Raw genomic sequence first — 18,034 nt, 5'->3', positions numbered from 1 at the left:
TTAGTTGCATTCCCAAGTGAGGAAAGCTCCATAAGACTTGAGCAATTACTTAGCTTTAATTCCTGGAGATTGGTCAAATTCTCAATAGAAGAAGGGATTTTCACCAGCTTTGAGCAATAAGAGAGATTTAGTGTCTCGAGATTGGTCAAATTCTCAATAGAAGAAGGGATTTTCACCAGCTTTGAACACTTAAAGAGATTTAGTTCCCGGAGATTGGTTGCATTCCCAATAGGAGAAGGAAGCTCCACTAAACTTGAGCATCCTTGGAGATTTAACTCTTCAAGATTAGTGGCAGTTGAAAGATCAGGAAGTGCTTTCAAATCTTTAGAATAAGACAAATCCATCCACCTAAGATTTTTAAATTGCTGCATTGACACACACAATAAGAAAATGTTGACATGATTGCCTTATAAAATTGTAGTTTGTTAACTATACTAAGACATTTGTACGGAAACGAACCATAGATATTAAAAAATGGTTTTGAAAATTGAATTTTTAAAATCAAAATTACTTACTTTGGTTCTTTCCCAAAGCTTCTCAAGCTCTAGAAGACTTGAGCAATAAGAGAGATCTAGTTCCTCAAGTTTAGTTGCATTCCCAAGTGAGGAAAGCTCCATAAGACTTGAGCAATTACTTAGCTTTAATTCCTGGAGATTGGTCAAATTCTCAATAGAAGAAGGGAATTTCACCAGCTTTGAGCAATAAGAGAGATTTAGTGTCTCGAGATTGGTCAAATTCTCAATAGAAGAAGGGATTTTCACTAGCTTTGAACACTTATAGAGATTTAGTTCCCGGAGATTGGTTGCATTCCCAATAGAAGAAGGAAGCTCCACTAAACTTGAGCATCCTTGGAGATTTAACTCTTCAAGATTAGTGGCAGTTGAAAGATCGGGAAGCTCTTTTAGATCTTCAGAATCAGACAAATTCATCCACCTGAGATTTTTAAGTTGCTGCATTGACACAATAAGAAAATATTGACATGATTGGCTTTATAAAGTTGGAGTTTGTTAAACAAATTCTAGAAATATTAGTAAAGGTTTTGAAAAATAATTTTTTTAAAAAATTAAAAATTACTTACTTTAGTTCCTTCCCATAGTTTTTGAAGCTTGCTGGAACTCATACATAGTTCGACGAGAAACTCGGGATTAAAAGTTGATGGCAAACATGTATTCTGGAAATAAATCCAATCTACTAATCTAATATTTTGAGGATAATGAAGCAGTGAATGCAGTCTCTCAGCATGAGCAAGGTCCACACCATTGATTCTTACAAATTGGAGATCTAACATTCTTTCTAGTGCTTTTTCCCTTATGCTCAGCTCTTCCTCAGTATTAGATAAATCTAAATTTATGCCTATAAAACGCCTATTATCCTGGAAAAAAAGAAGCAGTTATGGTTCGTTGTAAAATAAACTCAGTCGTAATGTTGCAACAGCATAATATTGCAACATCATAACTTACTCTTGTATCATTGCTAAGCTCTTCACATATATCTCTTGCATCGACTAAAAGATAATGTTCCCTAAGGCCATGCTGAACAAATTGCTTACGTGAAGTTTCTATTCCAAATTGATGTAGCAAACGATGCATCTGTATCATTCCGTATTCAATATATATGAGAGATCTTTCAGCCAAAACATCAAGACCGTGCCTCACATCCGAGAACTTCTTTCCAAGAAACGCTTCAACTTTATGTTGATATACGCCGTTGAAAAAGCAAGATATATAAAGAAATAAATATTTATATTCATCATTATCTAAGGCAGCATAACTGAACATTATAATGTTCTTTATTTCTCCATTAAGGTTGGTCTTTAACATTGGTAGTGTCCTCTCCCACTCTGCCTTGGACCTTCCTTTCAAAGTGGAGCCTAGAATCTTCAAACCCAAAGGGAGTTCACCAGCAAGGCATGTAACTTTCCTAGCAAGCTCATCGAAGCCATTATCTGGGTGCTTGTGTCCAAAGGCATGCATACAAAAGATTTGAAAAGTCTCATTACTTGTTGGAAAATTCACTGCGTAAAAATGATTGATCTTAAGAGCTTTAAGAACTCTTAGATCTTCTGTTATGATTATAATCCGACTTCCAGGACCAAACCATCGGGTTTCCTTCGCCAAGGCATACACTTGTCCTAACTGATCTACTTCATCAAGAACGAGACACACTTTCTTTTCTTTCAACCATTCTTGGGCCATTCCTAAATGAGAAATCTTGATATCTTTCTGATTCATCATTTGAGACAACATTTGGTTTTGAAGTTGCAACTGCGCACTATACTCATATGAACAAGATCTTGGATAGGGATAGCTTCTTCTAATATCAACCATGATTGCACTAAGTTGGAATCTGGTGGAGAATCGGTCTAACATAAATCTAGCGATGGTTGTCTTACCTATACCAGGCGGACCCCAAATCCCGATTATCTTTACCTCATCCAAATCTAGGCTTAACAATTGCTCTATCCTTTCCATATGAGCTTCCATCCCAACTAAACCATCAAAATCTCTTGACGGTGTCGAGTTATTCAACATGTTTGAAATATCAGTGGCTAATTTTTCGATCATGGCCGCTTCATTGACCCTAACATTGGAGGATATTAACATAATTAAATTAATCAATAGTCTAGTCATGAAAAATTCGCATACATACAGATCCTAAAGATATGTAGTTTCTGTGTTTTAATCTTTTTAAAGGCTACAAATTAACATAGTTTGAACTTTGAACTCTAACTCTTAAGGAGAGTATAAATCAAGAGGACATACCTTTGGTCAAAATGATATCCGGCGATTGTGGCCACATCTTCCAACGCTTTTCTCCATATCCCAGTGCGCTCTTTTGTTTTACCTTTACAAGTTTTTCTGAAGGCTTTTCCAAAATCTTCCGTCTGTTTCTTTACTTCAGTTGGTTCCACTTTATAGAAAATAGTCATGACTATTTTACCCAACTCTTCCCTGTATTTCATGATCTCTGCCAACTCATCAAGACACCACGAAGAAGAAGCATAGTTCTTGGAAAGTAACACGATCGCAATCTTTGATCCTTTAATAGCTTCTTTGAGCTCAGGACCGATCGACTTGCTCCTCGGTATATCATTATCAATGAATGTGTCGATTCCCTTTCTCTTGAATGATTCCAGGATGTGACTAAGAAAGTTGCTTCGGACGTCTGCCCCGTGGAAGCTTGGGAAGACATGGTATTTCCAGTTTCGAGACACAGAAGACGATATAATATCTTTGCTGTCTTGTTGGAATCTGAATTTTGTATAAACACCCGCTGCAACTGAGTCAAAGAGAAAATAAAAATAAAAAGAATTCATTAGTATGATAAAAACAGAATCAAGATTAGTTGATAGATATATGAAAAGGTTAACAGACCGTTGGCACAGAAACTCAAAGGACGTTTCCAAGAAAATTCATCATCGTTAGTTGAGCATATCTTTTGTCTTTTAACAGATTCGGTTTCCACGTCGTCCTGACTCGTAGCTTTCCTCTTGTTACAGCTCAAACTCATTACAGAACCCATTGATGGAATCAAGAAGTTTCACACTGCAGCGATCATAAGTTCCCACAATTAGGTGAAAATTTTGAATAAAACAAAGAAACCTTAAAGTTAAAAATCAAGAACACATAATCAAGAACTGGTCTCAAAACACTAATCGAAAACAAAGAAACCATCATCAAGACCCAGTCCAGTCACTTCGATTACAGAGTGATTAAACCTTAAGTAAAACTTAAGAAAAAAACAGAAAAAAAAAACAGTAAAACGTTGGAGTTTAGTTGAGACAGAGAAGAGTAAGAAAATCTCACCGATGCAATAAAAAAGACAGAGAAATCTCCAAGAGGTTGTTGAAAGAATTGCTGTGTGAATGAGAGGATTCGTTGACGACACTTTTTGCAGAGAAGAAACTCAGTGGATGTTTCCTTGAAAATACAGTGAGAGATTTTGTGGAAAATGTATGCTAACGATGACACCTACTACTACTACTAATTCCACTAATCATTTTCTAATGCAAGTTGACATTGTGATTGTTAAGTATTAGTGAACAAAGAACAAGACAAAAGAAAGAAACTTGAAGATCAAGTAGTGCCAGCTCAGCATGATGACTCATGGTGTTTATATAGCTGTTTTGTTTGGCCTGTAAAAGCAAAAGCAAAGCGTACGTCTGTCTTCTTATGCACCTGCAATTGAAGGCAAGAAAAAGCTTGACTGTGAAAAACGCCAAGGAAGAGGCTGCTTCGCAGAAGGTCACCAAGGAGTCTAGGTTAAAGAGCTAGCATCTATTTAAGGGCAGTGTATGTGTGAGAGAGAGAACAAGGTGAAAAAGAAGTGAGAACAAAAACAGAGAGTAAACTTGTGTTTTGTGTTCTTGGGGAAACATAGAGTGCTTGTGAGAGATTGAATCTAGAGAGCTTTGTAAGGGGCTTTAAGGGTGAGAGATCTCTTTGTAAACTCTGCGAATAGTGGATTCCGGGAGACAAATCCCGGCCCAGAGGTAGCGTCGGTTTGACGTGAACTGGGTTAACAATCTCTTGTGTGCTCTGTTTTTGTTTGTTGTTGCTTTGGTCTATTGGTGTTGTTTGTGGTGTTGGTTGAAGTTTCATTTCAGGTATTCAAGCTCAGTTGTCTACAAAGGTCCTTGGTTTGTGTTCATTCAAGCTAAAGCTGGAAGCTTTAGCCTCTGTTTGCTTCACAGTGATTATTAATTAGTCATCGAGTGTCTTTAAATTAATAATCTTTGATGTTTATTATTTGACTGTGGTATTCTTTTTGGGAGATTTTGGAATATTTTTCATTGAATTTTCAGGTTAAGGTTTGTTCAAAGGTTTTTAAGAACGAAATGATAGTCACAATGGAACCGAATGTAGACCATATATATATAAGTCGAACATAACCAAAATTCATCAATGCAAATTCCAAAACCTAATTTTATTATAATTCAATATAAGAATTTTATATATCGAAATTATTTTAACAATAAAAAGATGTCAAAAGATGTCAAAAGTTTCAAGCTTCACATCATTTCTCTCATACTCTTACATTATTAAGTTATAAATCTCAATAATAGTGACAACATAATAAGTGGGACTCTGAACTTGGAGTATCATCAACTTTCCACGGTTATACTGTCGAGCAAAGACAAAATACTTGTAAGTTGTTTTGAATGTTCTTAGTTATGAATTATACTTGTACTTTCTTTCAGGGCTCGCAGTTTCATCACCTAGGTGCAAGGTCTGTCTTATCTCTAGTAACCTCAACGTCTCATCTACTTTTTCCCACTGCCTTTAAAGAAAACAATTCTGGTTTCTTGCTTCTTAGGTCTCTTATGAATCACTCTTGACGTTTCTGTTTATCAAGAACTCGCGAGTTCTCTAATACAGATCTTTACTCTAAATCAATTTCATCAAATGTTGTACTTTGGCTCTTCCCTCTTTTGATTAGCATTCATATATATTTTTTAAAATGTATAGTTTGTTTATGTTTTGGGCTACGATATTTGAACTTACATCATTTGTTTGTTTCAGGTTCTTATGTTGCTTTGTTTATAGAACAGTAATAATAAACTTGGCACAAGATGTATGTTTTCTAGAGGCAGAACGTATACAAATTAACAAAGGTGTATGACATTAGGTAGCCATTTAACTAAACTTTATACAATACATTATTCAGCTTTTACTAAGAAAATCAGTAAAAAATTCAGCATTTAGCAGCACCTTCTGGACGGACTTATCTAACACGCGTGAATATTTTCAACGACATAACAAATTGCAGAATCAACAACTTGAAACAAGCTAAGTGTTATATTGCTTTGCATTACCTGGTCCATATTCTATGCTAGGCTATAATGATCAGTAGACTTAGGCTATTCTTTACCAATACAGAATAATAATACACTTTCTGGTTCCCTTTCGTTGGCTTGTCTTTCCAATACAGAATCATAATAATACCTGTATAAGAAACAAGTAGACCAATTGAGAGATCAAGATTCAAGTTTCCATGTGAGCTTTGTCCTAGCATTTACAAAACTTAAAAGAAGTAAAGATACAGTTTCCAAAAAAAGAAGTAAAGATACAAGATGCTGTTTTCAACAGAAGTAACTGGCTGAACAGCCTGATTAGTGACTACAAGAGCTAATTAAGCCACTGCACCTTCCCGATAGAGAGCTCGAATAGATGAATGGACAGACTCATTAAGAGAAGTGCGAACTAAGCACTGAATCTACCGACCGAGCTATACATTGTTTTGCTTAAACAACCTTCTTTTATATATGGAGGGTTCAGCTACCTACAGTGACTTATTGACTTATTTAGCTAACCAGAGGAGTAACTGTCTTACAACCATTCAAAAACAGATATAATAGTAACCTTCTCAAAACAATGAACTCCACCCTAATCGTGTTTGTTGTACATTAGCCTAACCTAAAAATTTAATGAAAGAGGTTCTAAGATCTCCAAAAAGTCCAGCAAACAACAACAACAAACACCAACTATTAACTTCAACTCTCCAGAGACTTAAGCACATGTCAACTTACAAATCCTTTTCCAAGATACTAATCTAATTAACAACATAATTTCTGTAGAATGTTGAATAATTATTGTCTCTTCTATCGTTGTTCTGCTCATCTGCCTGACTTGGTCTGTTTAATGATGTTCTCTCTCAATCCCACGACCTTTCGCAGCACTTTTCATATCAGAAACAAGAATTTAAAAGTCTCAATAGCTCTTGACGATTCCTCCTTCTTCTTCTTCTGAACTCTAATTTTGTTGTTCTTTATCTGCAGTTAGTTTCAATTAAACATAGCATTACACAATCTTATATATATTTAAAAGCTTTTTATTGAAGAAGAAAATGGCATAAAAATTTCTAACCCTCCTTCATCGATTCCCATCTCTGATCGAAGCTCTCATCATCTTCGTTATTAACACTAAGGAGCCTCCAAGATTTGATATACCCCGCATTCTCCGATCTTCCAGTTGTCATATGTTTTGGTTGTGAACTCAAAGACAAGCTCGGTGGAAGTCACCTCCTTTGCTTCAACTTCAAATGTGTAGATATGCTCTTTTAAAGCATGAATACGATGATCTGTACACAGAACTTTAAGATCATTCTGTTTAATATATACCAACATCCAATGATAAGGACGAAGACCCCTTTCTTCATGAGTATTAACCAGCATGATGCAAGCCTTAAATCTCAAAGATTTAGGAAGAGGCGACTCATTCAACTTGATTGTCAAGGAACCTCCAACAGTAGATCGGTGATTGAAGCAGGCAGGCACTTGTATACCTGGTAACACCGCATATTGACAAGTCGATGTGTGCATGATGAGATCTCTGGCTTCTTGATTCAGTTTGAAGCAGTTCCTGAAACTCAGATGGATCTCTGGATGTTTAAAGGAACAATCCAGTCTCTCAAGGGATTGACAATTGTCTGCATCTATGTTCCATAAAGAATCTGAAAATTGGGGGAGGGATACCAGATTCTTGCAGTTGTCGAGTCTAAGTGTATGTAAACGAGACATTCCCTTGACACATGGAGCAACTTCTTGTATATCTTCGTTCAACTGCAGATCTGTGATGATGTCAAGAGCATGCGGGAATTCCTTGAGGCTTTCAAAGTATGACATACTGAAATCATAAGGACGAGACCACGACATGATCGACAAAGGAACTTCTTTTATTGATGTTCCTGCGAGCAACAGATACTCAATGTTTGTGGAGATCTCAGGAAAACTTTTCAACTGCGAGCAATCTGTGAGATCAAGAAAACCGAGAGATTTCAAGTTGATGTTGGTTGGAAGAGCCTCTACCTTTGAGCATCCGCACATTATCAACAAAGACAAACGTTGAAGGTTCCCTATAGAGGAAGGAAGCTCCACCAGATTTGAGCAGTTAGATAGATCCAAATCTTGGAGATCAATGAGATCTCCGATAGAGGAAGGAAGCTCCACCAGATTTGAGCAGTTTGATAGATCCAAATGTTGGAGATTAGTTAAATTTCCAATAGAGGACGGGAGATCCACAAGACTTGAGCAGCCACTGATATTCAATTCCGTCAGATTTGTGGCAGTTCCAATAGAAGGAGGGAGCTTTAGTAGACTTGACCAATCACTAAGATTCAGAAAATAGAGATTAGTCCCATTCTCGATCGCGGAGAGCTCCACGACAGAAGAACAATTTTTTAGATGCAATTGCTTGAGATTAGTGGCATTGATAGAAGACGGGAGTTTCACAAGTCTTGAGCAATAAGAGAGATCCAATTCCTCAAGTTTAGTTGCATTCCCAAGTGAGGGAATCTCCACAAGATTTGAGCATTCACTGAGTTTTAATTTCTGGAGATTGGTCAAATTCTCAATAGAAGAAGGGATTTTCACCAGCTTTGAGCATTTCGAGAGATTTAGTGTCTTGAGATTGGTTGCATTCCCAATAGAAGAAGGAAGCTCCACTAAACTTGAGCATCCAAAGAGATTTAACTTTTCAAGATTAGTGGCAGTGGAAAGATCCGGAAGCTCTTTCAAATCTTTAGAATAAAACAAATCCATCCACCTGAGATTTTTAAGTTGCTGCATTGACACAATAAGAAAATGTTGACACGATTGGCTTATAAAGTTGGAGTTTGTAAACTAAACTAGAAATTTTAACGTAAATAGAATTCTAGATATATAACCAAAGGTTTTGAAAATTATTTCTCTTTTAATCAAAATACTTACTTTAGTTCCTTCCCATAGCTTCTGAAGTTTGCTGAATCCCATATCTAGTTTTACGAGAAACTTCGGATTAAAAGTAGATGGCAAACATGTATTTTTGAAATAACTCCAATCAAGTAATCTAATCTTTTGAGAATGATACAGAAGTGAGTGCAGTCTCTCAAGCTGAGAAAGATCAAGATCCTCCTTATCACCACTGATTCTTATGATTTCGAGATCAGACATTCTTTCAAGTGCTTTCTCACTTATATTCAATTCTTCCTTAGTCTCAGATAAATCTAAATTAATCCCTATAAAACTTCTATTATCCTGAAAAATAACCAAAAAAAAATATATATTAGATAACAAAGGAGTTATCAAATAAACTAAATTTGTAGGGTAAAAACTCTTACTGTTTTATCACTACCGAGCACTTCACAAATATCTCTTCCAACAACCAAAAGTTGACATTTCAAAAGCTGAGGATGAAGGAATTGCTTACGAGAAGTTTCTATTCCGAATTGCTTAAGTAGAGTATGCATATATATCTCTCCGAATTTGTCAATATATATGAGAGATTTGTCAGTTAAGACTTGAAGACCAGCTTGCGTCACATGCAAAAACTTCTTATGAAGAACGTTTTCCAAGATATAAGGACGTTCGTTGCTGAAAAAGCAGGCTATATAAAGAAATAAATCTTTATCGTCATTACTTAAGTCATCATAACTGAACTTTATAATGCTCTCTATTTCTCCATTAAGGTCGGTCTTTAACCTTGGCAGTATCATTTTCCACTCCTGCTTGGACCTTCCCCGCAGAGCAGAGCCTAGAATCTTCAATCCCAAAGGGAGTTTACCAGCAAGGTATGCAACTTCCTTAGCAAGCTCATAGAATCCTTTATATGGGTGTTTCTGTCCAAAGGCGTGCATACAAAAGATTTGAAAAGCCTCATCACTTGATGGAAACTTCACATGGTAAATATGTTTGATCCCATGACCTTTAAGAACTCTTTGATCTTCAGTTGTGATTATAATCCGACTTCCAGAACCAAACCATTGAATTTCTTTCGCCAATGCATCTAGTTGTCCTAAGTGATCCACATCATCAAGAACGAGAAACACTTTCTTGTCTTTTAACCGTTCTTTTGCCACTCCTACATGGGAAATCGTTATTTCCTTATGATTGATCATCTGGGACAACATTTGCTTTTGAAGTTGCAATTGTGCACTATACTCATTCAAACACGGTCTTGGATAGTTTCCTTTGATATCAACCATGATTGCACTAAGTTGGAATCTGTTAGAGACTTGGTTAAACAGAACTCTGGAGATGGTCGTCTTACCAATCCCAGGCGGTCCCCAAATCCCAATCATCCTTACTTCATCCAAATCTAAGCTTAACAACGGTTCCAAATTTTCCATATGAGCTCCCATCCCTACTAAACCATCAAAATCTCTTGATGGTGTGGAGCTATTCAACATGTTAGAAATATCAGTTGCTATTTTTTCGATCATGGCCGCTTCATTGACCCTAACATGGGAAGATAGTAAGTAAAACTGTCAATAAGTGATACATGATAAATTCTTTTCTTGATATTTTTTTAAGTGGCAAATAAACTCTACAAGGAAATATTAACTAAGGAGATAGAAATCAAGAGGACAAACCAGTTGCGAGAATGATATCCAGCGATTTGGGCCACATCCTCCAAAGCTTTTCTCCATATCTCAGTACGCTCTTTTGTTTTACCTTTACAAGTTTTTCTAAAGGCTTTTCCAAAATCACCAATCTGTTTCTTTATGTCAGTTGGATCAACTTCATAGAAAATGGTCATGACTATGTGACCCGGCACTTCCCTGCATTTCATGATCTCTGCCAACTCATCAAGACACCAAGACGAAGAAGCATAGTTCTTGGAAAGCAAGACGATTGCAATCATTGATCCTTTGATAGCTTCTACAAGCTTAGGACCGATCGACTTACTTTTCTCTATATCGTTATCAATGAATGAGTCGATTCCCTTATTTCTGAATGATTCCAAAATGTGACTAAGAATAGTTTTTCGGACATCTGCCCCGTGGAAGCTGGGGAAGACATGGTGTTCCCAAACTTGAGACACGGAAGTTGAAGGAGATGGAAGAGACAAAGAACTTGGAGGAGATGGAGAAGATGAAGAAGAAGATTTAGTAGTATCTTTGTTGTCTTGTTGGAATCTGCATTTTCTATAAAACGTAAAGAAGCCTACAGTAGCTGCGACAAAGCCAAGGAAAAAAGAAGAATTCATTAGTATGGTACAGAGAGAGGATCAAGGATTCCTAGATAGATGCTTGGAAGAAAGATTTTAACAAAGAGGAAGAGGTTCTCTACGATAGAGATAGAGAGACTCTATTGGATTAGAAACTCCATAGAAAATAAAGTGAGATTTCGTGGAAAATGATTGCTAAGGACAAAACCACTGTCTCCATATGCTCCACCACCATTAACTCTATTGACGACTAAAAAGTATATCAAACTATTATCATCTCAAACAACAACACCTCACGTCCACACATTCTATAATAATGATAGGACGAAAGACATATGTAAAAACATGTTCACTTTAATTAACATCAACAGAGATCTCTTCTTAAGAATTTGTTCAGTTTAACATGGTCAAAAGAGTCAAGCTTCACACCATTTCTCCTACTTTGACATTATAAGATGTCTATATTGAACAGAAGACAATCTATATTGATGGTTTCTATATCTTCTTTGTTTAGTTTGAGATTTTTAATTAATGGTAACCACATTTTAACGTCTATATGGACAAATCCATAAACTAGTGATCTATTGATTCCGTCTTTTAGTTATGAATGTTTTTTTTTTCAGCTTGCTCGTTTTCTTGTCAATGTTTATTTTGTATACCTTTATAATGTGTTTTCTTGGCCAAGTTATATTAGTTGATTATACTGAAGATTTAATTTTTTTTTGTAATGAAATTACGAATATATGTGACATTCTTTAAGAGATTTTAGTCAAAAAGCAGTAAAACTTATGTATTTGATCAAGTTTCAATCTTTTTCTTATGCAGTGTTTTTGAGAAAAGAAAAACTGAAGAAAAACAAATGTGTGAAAAACGAATAATCTAATGTAATTAAAATATACAAAAAAAATTATCGACTTTTATAGCATTCAGTTTGTTATTTGCCTTAAACCTTCTCCAAAATTTGAGTGGGTTTGAAACAAATGTTACAATACAAACACATCCACCTTAACTTGAAAAGTTTAATGAAAATATATTACAAAAAAAAAGAGTTCCAAAGTAAATCAACAACACCAATACTAGATCAGTTCCCTCTTTCTTGTCTATACTTTCAAAAAAATATCCTCTACGCTACATATATATACATCAACCAATCAGTGATCATCAACGACTAAGTAAACCAATCAGTGATGATCACTGTCTTATCTTGCCAAGAAAGATGGTTAATGGGCTTAATTTAATGTTTATTGGTCTTCCTAAAGGCCCATAATTACAACAAGTGCCAGCAAAATCCGGCGACGAACACAACGAAGTTTATCTTCAACCTCAGGCGCCGGAAAACACAAAATCTCCGCAGAAAAACCAAACGACATCAATACGGCTACCACACCGCCACGATGGTTACTTATGCTTGTTCTGTCTACATTTGTAGGGATTCAGATCAGTGTTGTTCATTCTCTCAAGCCTAATTCATGTGATTTGTATGCTTTCTGAAGACAGCTCCTGTATGAAACATGTCTCTGCGTCTGGCTTCTGTCCAATTATGAGCCTGCAATAGAGTACTTGGCAACATCTAGGAAAATGCAAAGGTTCACAGAAGTAGTTAAGAGCTCGACTAAGTAAAAGGTGAGCTTTGTTCTCTTGTGTGACTTGGTTAATATTGTAATCCTGCAATCAGCTAAAGATCATATATATGACATAGTTTGGTTGATTGATCAGAATCTCAGTTTCACAATATACCAAGAATTTTGCTTCTTTTATTTGTTTTAGAATCTTTCATTTTCATAAACTGTGCGTGTGATGCACTTGTTATTGTGTTAGTCTGACAATATTTTTATCTTATAGGTTGTCATATTGACATTCAGGAACTTGCTTCCAAAATGTACATTTGGTGCCCAGATGGTTGATCTTGGACTCCCGCGTGTAATCCACAGTCTACAAACACAAGCGTGGAGTGACGAGGTAAGACGAGTTAGATGCAAAGCCTGAGGACTGCTTTTTATTTAGCTGTCATGTGGAACTTAAATTCTTAATTCTCTACAGTGAGAAAAAATCTTGTTATATAAGTGGTTCCTACAACATTATCTGTTTTTAAGTACATGATCGTAGTTAAATTCTGAAGTTTTAAGGACTTGTTGGATGCATTGAACCAACTAGAAGAAGGGCTAAAAGACAAGATCTAGAAATATAAGTTCTTCTTGGCCATCTTGACTGGTATTTCTGGCGTGAGAGTGTCACAAGCTTTGAGGAGAATGACTTCCAGGTATTCCTTTCTTAAACTTGTCTCGGAATCAACCACCAAACATAACCCTTAAGCACCTGTTAAATATTGTTGGATGCAGATACTAAGGATCCTCCCCACGATCCTGGACTCGTCGAGTGATCCAAGATCACTGGCCGTGGCATGCTTTGATCTCTCACAATCATACTGTACCACGCAGCGGGGAGAGTGATCGTAGCAGACCTCAAGGCGAAAGAACAAGATTATTACACTGATGAACCACCAGAACGCCCTCTTGTGCATCCAGAGGCTTCTTGCAAGCTTGATGGGACTTTGGATGTTTCTTTATACAACACACAGATTGTGTTGTTTTCTTTTTCCTTTTTATGTATTTTATTTATTCTATAAAAATGCTTATTTGTTTACAAACAGAGAATTCTGAGGCAAATTGTTGTATGATCTGAGAGATTGAGTTTAAGTAAAGATGAGATGAATATACCTTTGACGTATCTGCTTGTTATCACTGCAACAACAACAAGACTAAAGCTCCTCTGCTAAAAATTTAGTGTGTTATCCATTATCACAACATAATAATAATTAATTTGAATCTGCTCAAATATTAAAACTAAACACAAGCACTCTCTCAAAATACGGTTTTAGTTTGGACAAGATGCTTCTTACTCTGGTTCCAACAAGATTATGATGGCTCTCTCTGTTCTCTCATTTCAACAGCATTCTACTGTAATATAAGATTATGCAGCTACTTAGCTACACAATGGTGAATAGTATCTGACATATCCTCATGACTTAGATTCTTTCTTCACCTTCTCCTCCTCTTCTCCATCTTCATTTAAACACAACCGGGATATTACACATTGACAATCATACACAAGTTTAGCATAAGTAATGCATAATTTTATAAACTTAAAAGATGAAAATGGCAGAAAATTTTAATACCTCCTCCATTTTGTGAAGCTTTCATCATGTTCATCAAACATTTTGTGATACTCTATGGTATCTCAAGTCCTTCCCAAACTCACATGGCTACAAGTTTAGTGTAGTTTTGCTAAAGTGTGCAAACTCCCAGCACCAATGCAAAAGGTTTCTCAAGGAAGTCAAGCCTCATCGTAATTTTCAGAGACTCTTGCTTTGTAATTCCAATAATCACTATCAATCAATCGTGTATATTAGATAATGTTATGACAATTAAGTTTTCCAAAGTAAACAGCAACAAAAGATTAAAGCTTCATGTCATATAATTTCTCACTATTGACATTATGATGTCTAAAATGTAATAACAGAATTTTCTATTTTATTATGTCCAACAAAGTGAGAATTGTAACTTACATATAGTATTTACAAAGTGAGACTTGTAACTTGAAAATATAATCAAATTTCCACAGTGATATTATCCAGCAAAGACTCACATACATGCATCTTTAAGCAAGTACTCCAGTACCTGTCAAAGAAACAAATAAACCAAGTAAGAGATCAAGATTCAAGTTTCCATGTGAGCTTTGTCCTAACAAAACTGATCAACCAGGAATATAAGCATTTACAAAAATTAAAAGTGTAGTAAGACATGAAGCTGTTTTTAATAGAAATAACTGACCGAACAGCCTGACTAGTGACACTACAAGAGCTAATTAAGCTGATGCACCTTTCCGATAGTTGAACGGACAGACTCATTAAGAGAAGTGCGACATAAGCACTGAATCTACCGACCGAGCTATACTTTGTTTTATATATATGGAGGGTTCAGCTACCTATAGTGACTTTATTGACTTATTTAGCTAACCAGAGGAGCAACTGTCTTAAAACCATTCAAAAACAGATATAGTAGTTACCTTCTCAAAACAATGAGCTCCATAATACAGGTCTGATTCGTGTTTGATTCGTGTTTGTTTAATGAGAGAAATTCTAAGATCTCCAATGGTATTATCATAACATCAAAATTCATCAATGAAAGATATTAATTCAACTCTCCAAAGACTAAGCACATCTCAACTTGCAAAATCCTTGTCCGAGATACTAAACTAATTAACAACAAATGTTGAATAATTACTCTATCTTCTACCTTTGTTTTGTTCATCTGCTTGACTTGGTCTGGTTAATGATGTTATCTCTCAATCCTGCGACGTTTCACAGCACTTAGTGAATCAAAAACACGAATTTGAAAGTCTCAATAGCTCTTGATGATTCTTCCTTCTTCTTCTTCTAGACTCTATTTTCGCTGTTCTTTATCTGCAATTAGATTCTATAAAACATTACACAATCTTGTATAAATCTAAAGCTTAATAAAGACGAAAATGGCATGAATTTTCTAACCTCCCCATTGATTTCCATCTCTGAAGCTCTCATCATCTCTGAACCTCCAAGATTTGATATACCCCGCATTCTCCTATCTTCCATTTATAATCTTTGGTTGTAAACTTAAAGAGAAGCTCGGTTAAAGTCACCTCCTCTGTTTCAACTTCAAATGTGTAGATATGCTCTGTTAAAACTCGATATATGTCATGTTTACACAGAACTTTGAGATCATTCTGTTTGTCCATGATCTTATTATATACATACAACAAATCATGAACCGCTTCTTCATTAATTTTAACCGGCATGATGCAAGCCTTAAATCTCAAAGATTTAGGAAGAGGCGACTCATTTAACTTGATTGTCAATAAACCTCCAGAAGTAGCTCGGTGATTGAAGCAGGCAGGCACTTGTTTACCAGGTAACACCGCATATCTAGAAGTGGATGTGTGCATGATGAGTTCTCTGGCTTCTTGATTCAGTTTGAAGCAGTTGCTGAACTTCAGGAGGATCTTCGGATTGTTAAAGGAACAATCCAGTCTCTCAAGGGATTGACAATTGTCTGCATCTATGTTCCATAAAGAATCTGAAAATTGGGGGAGTGATACCAGATTCTTGCAGTTGTCGAGTCTAAGTACTCTTAAACGAGACATTTCCTTGACCCATGGAGCAACTTCTTGTATATCTTCGTTCAACTGCAGCTCCGTGATGATGTCAAGAGCATGTGGGAATTCCTTGAGGCTTTCAAAGTATGAGATACTGAAATCATAAAGACGAGACCACGACATGATCGACAAAGGAACTTCTTTTATTGATGTTCCTGTGAGCCACAGAGACTTAATGTTTGTGGAGATCTCAGGAAAACTTTTCAACTGCGAGCAATCTGTGAGATCAAGTAAATCGAGAGATTCTAAGTTGATGTTGGTAGGAAGAGCCTCTAGCTTTGAGCATCCTCTCATTCTCAAATAAGACAATAGCTGAAGGTTTCCTATGGAAGAAGGAAGCTCTACCAGATTTGAGCAATTAGATAGATCCAATTCTTTGAGATTAGTGAGATCTCCAATAGAGGACGGGAGATTCACGAGACTTGAGCATCCGCTGACATACAATCTCTTAAGGTTTGTGGCAGTTCCAATAGAAGGAGGTAGCTCTAGTAGACTTGAGCATCCGCTGACATACAATTTCTTCAGATTTGTGGCAGTTCCAATAGAAGGAGGTAGCTCTAGTAGACTTGAGCAATTACTGAGATTCAATAGCTCAAGTTTAGTTGCATTCTCTATAGAGGGAAGCTCCACAAGATTCGAGCAATTAGAGAGATCTAATTTCTGGAGATTGGTCAAATTCTCAATAGAAGAAGGGATTTTCACCAGCTTTGAGCACTTAGAGAGATTTAGTTCCCGGAGATTGGTTGCATTCCCAATAGAAGAAGGAAGCTTCGTTAAACTCCTACAACTAGTGAGATTTAACTCTTCAAGATTAATTGCGGTCGAAAGATCGGGAAGCTCTTTCAGATCTTTAGAATAAGACAAATCCATCCACTTGAGATTTTTAAGTTGCTGCATTGACACACTAAGAAAATGATGACAGGATTGGTTTATAAAGCTGGAATTTGTTGAACATTATATATTTTTACGGATACAAATTAATGAGATTATAGAAATATAAAAAAATGGTTTTGAAAATTGAATTTCTTAAATCAAAATTACTTACTTTAGTTCCTTTCCATAGCTTCTTAAGCTTGCTAAACCACATACGTAGTTCAACGAGAGACTCCGAATTAAAACTAGATCGAAAACATGTACTTTCGAAAAAACTCCAATCCAATAATCTAATCTTTTGAGAATGATACAAAAGTGAGTGCAGTCTCTCAAACTGAGAAAGACACTCACCCTTGATTCTTATGATTTCGAGATCTGACATTTTTTTAAGTGCTTTCTTACTTATCTTCATTTCCTTCTCAGTCATAGATAAATCCATGCCTATAAACCGTCTATCATCCTGAAAAAAGAGCCAAAACAAGAAAACAATTAGTAGATATATAACATAGTTAGTTATCAAATAAACTCAATTGTAAGGCAAAAAACTTACAGTTGTATCATTACTAAGCACTTCAGAGATATCTCTTTTATCAATCAAAAGCTGATATTTCGAAAACTGATCGTGGACGAATTGCTTACGAGAAGTTTCTCTTCCGAATTGTGCTAGCACATCATGCATATGTATATATCCCCTTATACTGTTAAAAGATATGAAAGATTTCTCAGCTAAGACATGAATACCAGCTTTCGTGACATACAAGAACTTCTTTGAAAGAATCTCTTCCACTTTATGTTGATCTTCATTGTTGAAAAAGCAGGCTATATAAAGAAATAAATATTTATATTCATCATCTAAGGCCTCATAACTGAACTTTAGAATGCTCTCTATTTCTCCATTAAGGCTGGTCTTTAACATTGGTAGTGTCATTTCCCACTCTGCCTTGGGCTTTCCTTTCAAAGTGGAGCCTAGAATCTTCAGTCCCAAAGGGAGTTTACCAGCAAGGTTTGCAACTTCCCTAGCAAGCTCATCGAAGCCATCATCAGGG

General features: G+C 36.0%; 4 protein-coding genes across 4 annotated transcripts in view; all 4 read right to left on the bottom strand.

The window, feature by feature from the left end:
• The window catches only part of LOC17887535 (probable disease resistance protein RPP1), a 5,395-nt gene extending 1,873 nt beyond the window's left edge, over positions 1 to 3,522 (bottom strand). The window contains 4 exon segments of the mRNA XM_006293227.2: positions 1,079 to 1,372; positions 1,461 to 2,580; positions 2,763 to 3,279; positions 3,375 to 3,522. Of these exon segments, the coding sequence (XP_006293289.2) occupies positions 1,079 to 1,372; positions 1,461 to 2,580; positions 2,763 to 3,279; positions 3,375 to 3,522 (2,079 nt within the window).
• LOC17887200 (probable disease resistance protein RPP1) overlaps positions 1 to 10,964 on the bottom strand; it is a 50,913-nt gene extending 39,949 nt beyond the window's left edge. The window contains exons 1-5 of the mRNA XM_023783514.1: positions 10,348 to 10,964; positions 9,091 to 10,213; positions 8,708 to 9,013; positions 6,867 to 8,560; positions 6,363 to 6,772 (exon numbers count right to left, since the gene is read on the bottom strand). Coding sequence (XP_023639282.1) covers positions 6,923 to 8,560; positions 8,708 to 9,013; positions 9,091 to 10,213; positions 10,348 to 10,964 — 3,684 coding nt within the window. The 3' untranslated portion in view covers positions 6,363 to 6,772; positions 6,867 to 6,922. The remainder of the gene's footprint in view (positions 1 to 6,362; positions 6,773 to 6,866; positions 8,561 to 8,707; positions 9,014 to 9,090; positions 10,214 to 10,347) is intronic.
• Positions 10,965 to 15,297: 4,333 nt separating this feature from the next.
• LOC17884943 (probable disease resistance protein RPP1) lies at positions 15,298 to 17,202 on the bottom strand. The gene is made up of 3 exons (XM_023783517.1): positions 17,161 to 17,202; positions 15,472 to 17,006; positions 15,298 to 15,387 (listed from the first exon to the last, which is right to left on the bottom strand). The coding sequence occupies exons 1-2, from the start codon at positions 17,200 to 17,202 to the stop codon at positions 15,504 to 15,506; spliced, it is 1,545 nt and encodes a 514-aa protein (XP_023639285.1). The 3' UTR covers positions 15,298 to 15,387; positions 15,472 to 15,503.
• A 76-nt stretch (positions 17,203 to 17,278) lies between these two features.
• On the bottom strand, positions 17,279 to 18,003 carry LOC111830633 (probable disease resistance protein RPP1). The gene is made up of 3 exons (XM_023783119.1): positions 17,539 to 18,003; positions 17,340 to 17,448; positions 17,279 to 17,283 (listed from the first exon to the last, which is right to left on the bottom strand). The coding sequence occupies exons 1-3, from the start codon at positions 17,914 to 17,916 to the stop codon at positions 17,279 to 17,281; spliced, it is 492 nt and encodes a 163-aa protein (XP_023638887.1). The 5' UTR covers positions 17,917 to 18,003.
• Between the last annotated feature and the right edge of the window lie 31 nt (positions 18,004 to 18,034).

The sequence above is a fragment of the Capsella rubella genome, unplaced genomic scaffold (genome assembly GCF_000375325.1).
Source record: "Capsella rubella cultivar Monte Gargano unplaced genomic scaffold, Caprub1_0 scaffold_5, whole genome shotgun sequence".
Lineage (NCBI taxonomy): Eukaryota > Viridiplantae > Streptophyta > Magnoliopsida > Brassicales > Brassicaceae > Capsella > Capsella rubella.
Note: the sequence above shows the minus strand (reverse complement) of the source record. Positions and strands in the feature narration are given on the sequence as shown.

Bases quoted from the DNA above. Each gene is read 5' to 3' on its own strand.
- LOC17884943 (XM_023783517.1), bottom strand. From the start codon at position 17,202: ATGTGGTTTAGCAAGCTTAAGAAGCTATGGAAAGGAACTAAA. The intron at 17,007-17,160 runs GTAAGTAATTTT...GTGTCAATGCAG, and splicing joins AGCTATGGAAAGGAACTAAA to CAACTTAAAAATCTCAAGTG.
- LOC111830633 (XM_023783119.1), bottom strand. From the start codon at position 17,916: ATGACACTACCAATGTTAAAGACCAGCCTTAATGGAGAAATAGAGAGC. The intron at 17,449-17,538 runs GTAAGTTTTTTG...CTCTTTTTTCAG, and splicing joins TGCTTAGTAATGATACAACT to GATGATAGACGGTTTATAGG.